The sequence below is a fragment of the Glarea lozoyensis genome (assembly GCF_000409485.1).
Source record: "Glarea lozoyensis ATCC 20868 chromosome Unknown GLAREA6, whole genome shotgun sequence".
NCBI classification, from domain to species: domain Eukaryota; kingdom Fungi; phylum Ascomycota; class Leotiomycetes; order Helotiales; family Helotiaceae; genus Glarea; species Glarea lozoyensis.
In genome coordinates this window covers 615,712-622,790 of record NW_007361001.1, presented here as the reverse complement: position 1 = coordinate 622,790, position 7,079 = coordinate 615,712, and the positions used below count along the sequence as shown (strand labels likewise).

The following is a 7,079-nucleotide window of genomic DNA, read 5'->3' as shown; positions in this document are numbered from 1 at the left end:
ATAATGCAAAAACAGAACCTAAACAATCTTCAGCTCTATTATGATTGTGATGAAATCCTCTCCATGTGTTTCTACTGTATTTCCCCCAAGGCCAGGTTATAGACTGAACTCAGACGTCCACGTAAACCCTAAGAAGCAGAACAGAGCATCCAGAACGAACGGTGTATCTATTCTGATAACCCGATACCCAGCCAGGTATACTCGGGTATAGTACCTTACCAATTATTTTGGCCCTATGTAGGTACCAAAGCCGATTGAACAAGGGAGGTATGTTGATATACTATACCGGATGCGGAACACTGATAGCTCCAGTGTTGTCCTCGCTGGTATTAGATTTGGCCAGTATAATAACACCAGGACAAGCCCAATGGAATATGTGCTTAACGAGCCAAAAACAAGGGACACAGAAAACAAGAATGCAAGGAATCTTCCTATCACCGCATTGTGGGCAACGTCGTAGGAATGGTATAACAAATGTGCAAATGTCGTCTTCTGCCTATTTTAGTAATTACAAACCCTTTTATAGAGTTCTGATATTACGAAAGAAGACCCTTTTGAATCAAGAGAATAAGTAGCATCCTAAAATTCGATTGACAATACACACCAATATCTTTTCTCTCCGTTAGCATGTGGGGTTGTAGGCGATTATAATACTCAATACATTTAACTTTATATCAATTGGGTGACTAGTTATTCCACTCATTAACCAAGAGATTTCCGTCTCTGACCCGTCTTCATAGCCAAGATCATAATACAATCAGCCAGTTTGAATCATATCGGATAAAGCTCTGTGAAGCTATCTTCAAAATTCAACACTGGTATATTTCGTTACAAGCATTACAATAGGACATGAGTAATTTCACTTTCAAAAAATTCGTATTCGCTAAAACCACTACAATCCAAGCCTACACTAGCGTTTATGAGTAGGCCAAAACGACCATCGCTATTAAAGCCATACAATCAAACCTAACCCAAGACCAAACCAGCCCTCGCTATCAAACCACCTGATCCAACGCAACCCAAAACCAAGCACCCAACACCCTCTACCAACGCCCCCAACATCTATCCTTCGCAATATGCGATATTCAAATCCCGTGCCCCCTCCAAAAACATACCCCACCCTCAATCCTCAACCGCCCACCCCAACTTATTCCCCCAAGGTGGTAAAAGTCGCAAAATAAGTGCCATCCGCGTCCTCGTCCGCCGTTTCTGCATTCTCATCGTCGGTATCAGAGGGAGTAGACAGGTCGATCCAGTGATCCATATTCTCAGCTTGGTCTACTTCGTTGGAGACTTTCCAGAAGGCCGTTGGGCCGGCGGGACCTTGTTGGTTGTCCATGTCGCTGTGGAGGAGTTAGTGAGGAGGAATGAGTGAAGGGGAGATATAGAGGGGTTACCGATCAAACCAATGTCCTAATACACCGCGTGCTGAACGGATACCGCCGATTTGGATTCCTTCGCTTTTCCAACGTTCCTCGCTGTGGCGTATGTTAGCACTATTTCTCTTTCATAACCTGGGTAAGAATATGTACCCATTGTAAACACTAATAGTAGTCCACCTAACCTCTCCTTCCTTAGTCATCTGCACAGTTCCCCTAATATTGCTATTTGCATTCGGGTCATGGGGACTGTGTAGACTCCTCGAGATTCCCTTAAACTGCACCTTGGGTAGTGGTTGCTTTGGATCTGTTGAGGGGATGATCTTGACTACTTCGAGTTCCATGATTATGAGGCGGATAGCTTCTGTCGCGTGTAACGGTGGTCGAGGGACATCCGCAGGAAGGACATCTTCCGGTTCGTCTTCGAAGTTATAGTAGAATAGTTCGTGGTAATCTAGGAAAGTGACAATCTGTGTAATTGATCAGTGTTGGTTAAGTGAGGACAGTTACGAAACCTACACGCATCCATGACCCGGTGATATTATAGGGATCTGACTCGTTCACCGGTGGTGTTGGGCTCTTGGTGTCAACCAGACAAACCGACCGAAAACTATCGGGTTGAGATCCCGCCCAAGGAGTAGTCCACAGTGGCTTCAAACGACGGCCTGTCTGATCATCGAAACATTTCAGATTGTGCCCAAGAATTATCATAATAGCTTCGACTTTCTCCCAGTCTACTGTTGCTTCCCCATCGGGCTTGAATGGTCCCCAAAGCGAAAGATCTGTATAATTGCGCATATCATAGACAACGGACAAGGCGTAGTGATAAGGGCGCCGATATAGTTTTGGGGACAACGTCACGGGTACTCCGTAATAACAATGAAGTTTTGCGCTTGCCTGGCGTTCATCTTCACTGTACATAACCGCTGGGGTCAAAAAGCCAGACGCGGTGGGAAGCATTGATCTGCAAAAGAGCGTTGAGCTGCCGAGATATCTTTCGATGTTTCTCATCCCATAGCGGGAGGTAGGGTCGAATGCTTTTTGAAGGAATGATAAGTTGGCAGAAGAATCGGAGTTTGAAGAAGCGTGGTAAATTAGATCAACAGTTTTCGCAGTGGCTAGGAGCTGTTGTTCTTTGTCCTGTTCTTTCACTTAGAACATGGCCACATGTCGGATTCCATACACTTACATTAGGTTTTACAGCGGGCATTCGCCATGAGCAACTTTCAATTCTAGTCCCTTCTCCATAGATATCCCTTAATGCTATCAAATCTTTGAGCTTCCTTTCCCAGTTCCAAGTCTTCGGTTTGAATGCCGTTGGTGGATTATCCTATTTTGGTTAGAATTATTTCGGACACAGAAGTTTCAGAATTCCTGGTCTCAAGGGAAGCAGGGTGAAAGATCATTCGAAGCTTAAGAAAACTTCCCAAGAGAAATGTATCTTGTGCCACCGTTCCTCTTATTGTAGCCCGTCAGGCCACCTCCTAGACATGCCCATTCGTTTTCCACGTGCAGTTTTGAATCTCTTTGATTGGCACACTTACCAACAGACCCCTTAAGTTATACTCATATACAACTGGATTCCCTTTGCAGAGCTCTCGAAACAGCTTACAGCTCGCCCTTATGGCTAGAAGATCTTCCGGTTCGACAAAGCGCATGATATGAACCAGAAGCTCAACCGGTAGATTTAGCAACGCCGGCCGAGCCATTTTCAAGTTCAATGGCTGTAATATAATAATGTAATAATAATGTGATGTTTGTCGAGGATAATCCTGTCTTACAGGAAGGAACAACAGGTGAGTAGTGAGGTTGATGACGAGCAGTCCGAGGTCCAGCCCGTATCGCTGTCGTTATCGTTAACTCCGCAATCGCCGACCCCGCTTCCCCACTACTCCGAAGCATGAACTAAGTGCTGGGCGCCTCTATAAACATCTTCGAGAAATTCGGGATATTATATCTATTGAAATTTCCTTCTGTAGGAAATCCTAAAAGAATCAGTAATGCTTCGTATGCTTGAATAAACAATAGCACCGGCTGGTTCAAGCTTTTCCACCTTGAAGATCTAAGAGGGGTTTAAGCGAGGTGACCGAAATAATCTACATCTCTGCAATCAGAACGCTTTTCATTTGATTGCTACCATTACCCCTAGGTGTAGTGTTCTCAATGATGACCTGATTATTCGTGTGCTCTGCTAAACAAATTTAGAACACTGAAACACCTTGATGATCAGTCCTTTCGCTGAGTAGGTACCTTTAAAAAGATGAATCACAAACTCAGGTAGCTACTTCCTGCGATATTTCAACATAATACAATCCATCATGCAACTGTCTCGGAAAATACCTAGGTATCTTTGATATTTTGCTTATCATTCCTCAGAAATAACTTTCTGAATCGTGTTACATGGAAAGATTGTATCGTACGTTCCGGCTTTTACCCAGCTCGGTATTGATGCACAAGCTGCCAAATACGAAATGTATTTGAAATACTTCATCCCTGCCACCGATTAATTACAACCAGTCATAGAAAAATAAATATCGAAACCAGACGAAATCATATCTAGTTAAACTTGTCGTAATCTCCAACTATATTCCACCTGTGGAGAAAAGTGCATTACATCATGCCGCAGAACCGGGGCTACTGCAGGTACGTCGGTATATATATCTGCTTCAACTCCCGTCATGAGCCCCTCACTTCACCAGTTACACCAAAGTCAACAAACAAACAAAAGAAATTGAAGCAATTGAATTGACAATGTCTCAAGATCTCAAACCACTCCTTCTTCATGCCCATCTCGGGGGTCCAAACCCGTTCAAGGTGGCCATTGCACTCGAGGCATTGGGCTTGCCATATACAGTCAAGCTCTGGGAGTTCGGTGATGGACCAGGTGGAGTGAAGAGCGCTGAATTCTTGGATATCAATGAGAACGGGTAAGCTTTCATAGACGATATCATATTGACGTGAACGAAATCAATTAACATCCTCCAGTCGTGTCCCAGCTCTCGAGGATCCAAACACCAAAACCGTATCTTGGGAATCCGCAGCAATCCTCACCTACATCCTCCACACCTACGACCGCGAGCACAAATACCATCCCTCCCGTCACCCACACCAAACTGAATCCGCAGTCCCAGCCGTCACGCGTGATCCCCAAGCTCTCATCGACTTCGACAAATGGACTGCTTTCCTCATCTCCACCCTCGGTCCAATGCAAGGTCAATTGAACTGGTATGTCCATTACAACAAGGAAAAGAACGAGGATGCACGTCAACGATATGAGACTCAAACTTACCGCTGCTACGATCTTCTCGAGGGTCAATTGAAGAAGACGGATGGGAAGAGTATTCTCAAAGAGGGTTACTCGGCTGTCGACTGGCACTTTTATCCTTGGGTTATGAGTTATGCGTTTGGTGGGTTGTCGGTTGACAAGTATCCTAACATTCAGAAGTGGTTGAAGACTATTGAGGCGAAGAGGGAGGTTAAGCAGGCTTACGAGAAGATCCCAAAGGCGAAGGAGAATTGAGTTGGGAAACCGAAGCTGAGTCAAACCGGAAATGTATTCTATTAATTGCAATTGAAACTTGCTACACTTGTAAATGTATGTCAGAGAGGGTGATGAGAGATGTGCAGTCTTTATTTCGCCAACACACTTGCGTCGCTCTGTAAAATATTAATCCAATATTGCCTATAACTGTACATGGCTGTTCGAGAACTTTCAAATGAGGCATTTCTCTTCAAGTGTAGGAGATTCAGTGTTTCTCGATTACAAAACTGCCATTTATTACATTTGAATAAAACCCGACATGGGCAACGGCGTTCCGCCAATCGAGTACGATCAAATCCTTAAAGCATACCTTGTGACCCAACACAACACTTTAGATGCACACGCGATCAGAAGACAACACTATTTCACATCATACACGATCTTTACTATCATCTTCAACACAGATTTAGCATAAACATGCTAGCGAATTTCAATCATAGAATCCCTCCTCACCCACTCCCCCAACTTCCTTCAATATCCTTCTTATCACCAAACACCCTCTCTTCGCACCTTCCCTTCTTCAATACCGCTCTTCATACCAGGAATCAATCTAATCTTCATCACACCTCACCAATCCACCGAATCATCTCACAACCCAAACATATTTCCATGTCCATTTTTACCGCTCACCCAAACACCCACAAATACAAACATAAAGCAAGTCATGTCTACCCTCCCCCCCACCAACCCCCTCCAAAAACACCATCTCCTCTTGCCCCCCTCTCCGTAGAAGAAATAGTCCCATACCCCGGCGCAGACTACGAGCGAGAATGGATCTTCCCTCCACCTTCAGGAGGGAATCTTTGTACGTATCCCCTCCTCGCCTTCCCTTCCCCGAGTTAATCAACAAATATGTATTGAATAGCGGTTAGCTGACAAGACTGCAATAGTAACAACTTCCCCCTCACCTCCAACATCCAAAAAAGAGCATTCACACCTCCCCACGCCCCCCGCCGAGTCCAAACCACCAGAGCGTCCCTCGGAGAGTATACCGAGTCTAACAACGCGCTGGCACATCCTCTCCCATAAATCACGTCTCCTCTCCCTAAAAATAGCACACTGGAGTATCAAATCCCGCGCTTTGAAAGCCGAAATATCCCTCACTTCGAATGCAACCACACTCTCATACCCAAAACCAAACCCAGCCATGCCCAACTCCCACAAACGCTCAACCACTGACTCCGACACTCTCTCCAACTCCGACCAGGATATACTCACCCCCCTCCTCAACAAACTCTGCGAATGCACCCCAGTCTCCCAAGCTATCTCCAGACACAAACGCCTCACCGAAGAAACGATCCTCAGACACAAACGTCTCGCCGAAGAAGAAAGTCGCTTGAAATGGGAGAGGGATGTTCATCATGAGCGATTACGGTTGTTGAAGGAGGAAAGTGAGCGGTTGTGGAGGGGGGTGAGGAAGATGGAGGAGGAGGAGGAGCGGGTGAGGATTGTTAGCGAAATGGAAAAGAGGAAAGGGGATGGGGGAGGGAAGAGGGTGGCGAGCGGGAGTGGAAGGAGGGTGGGTAGTGAGGGGAGTTTTGTGTGGAATGGGGAGGAGTATGAGTTGTGAGTCGGAGGAGGGTTGTGGGTTACGAGAGATGGGAGAGGAGTTTTGGGTATTGGGTGTTGGTTATGAAATTGGGTGTATTCTTCTGTTGGGTTGGGAATGAGAAGTGATACACATAGAAACATGAATACACAGCATAAAGTGCGGCGGTTCGGAAGAATCGGATAGAGTAATCAGGAAAGGAATTGGAATATCAGGCTACCAACAGTACATAGAAACAACTTACGATTCTTCACGAGAAAGACTGACAGAGTCGAAGAGATGAGTAACGTACATTTATTAGAAAATAAATGGTCTGACAGTACAAACTTTTGGCCTAAAAATATCACTTTTCCCTCCCTAACACCTTTTACCCAGTGTAAACGAATGAAATTAATTAACTCTGAACATGATATGGTCAGCTCTCACGGAACGATATAAGACTTCAGCTTTCTGTTACACGTTAGTGTACTGCAATAAGAAGCGGGGCTATTGACTTCAAATAATTACATTTAAGGACGTGACTTTTGGATCTTTGGTACAGCAGGTACGACTTGTTGATTTGAACTTGGCTTTCTTGTTGCTAGGCTGGCGAGTGATAGGCGCAGTTATA

General features: G+C 45.0%; 3 protein-coding genes across 3 annotated transcripts; 2 read left to right on the top strand and 1 right to left on the bottom strand.

Annotated features, from left to right (window-relative positions):
- Positions 1-1,147: 1,147 nt before the first annotated feature.
- Positions 1,148-3,088, bottom strand: GLAREA_02510 (F-box; the record flags this gene model as incomplete). Its single annotated transcript, XM_008087596.1, has 6 exons — positions 1,148-1,343; positions 1,398-1,478; positions 1,533-1,849; positions 1,899-2,519; positions 2,569-2,709; positions 2,924-3,088. The coding sequence occupies 6 exons, from the start codon at positions 3,086-3,088 to the stop codon at positions 1,148-1,150; spliced, it is 1,521 nt and encodes a 506-aa protein (XP_008085787.1).
- Positions 3,089-4,130: 1,042 nt separating this feature from the next.
- GLAREA_02509 (Glutathione S-transferase (GST), C-terminal) lies at positions 4,131-4,899 on the top strand (the record flags this gene model as incomplete). The annotated part of the gene is made up of 2 exons (XM_008087595.1): positions 4,131-4,306; positions 4,365-4,899. 2 exons carry the CDS (start codon positions 4,131-4,133, stop codon positions 4,897-4,899), a joined length of 711 nt encoding a protein of 236 aa, XP_008085786.1.
- Positions 4,900-5,529: 630 nt separating this feature from the next.
- On the top strand, positions 5,530-6,490 carry GLAREA_02508 (uncharacterized protein; the record flags this gene model as incomplete). Its single annotated transcript, XM_008087594.1, has 2 exons — positions 5,530-5,725; positions 5,811-6,490. 2 exons carry the CDS (start codon positions 5,530-5,532, stop codon positions 6,488-6,490), a joined length of 876 nt encoding a protein of 291 aa, XP_008085785.1.
- Between the last annotated feature and the right edge of the window lie 589 nt (positions 6,491-7,079).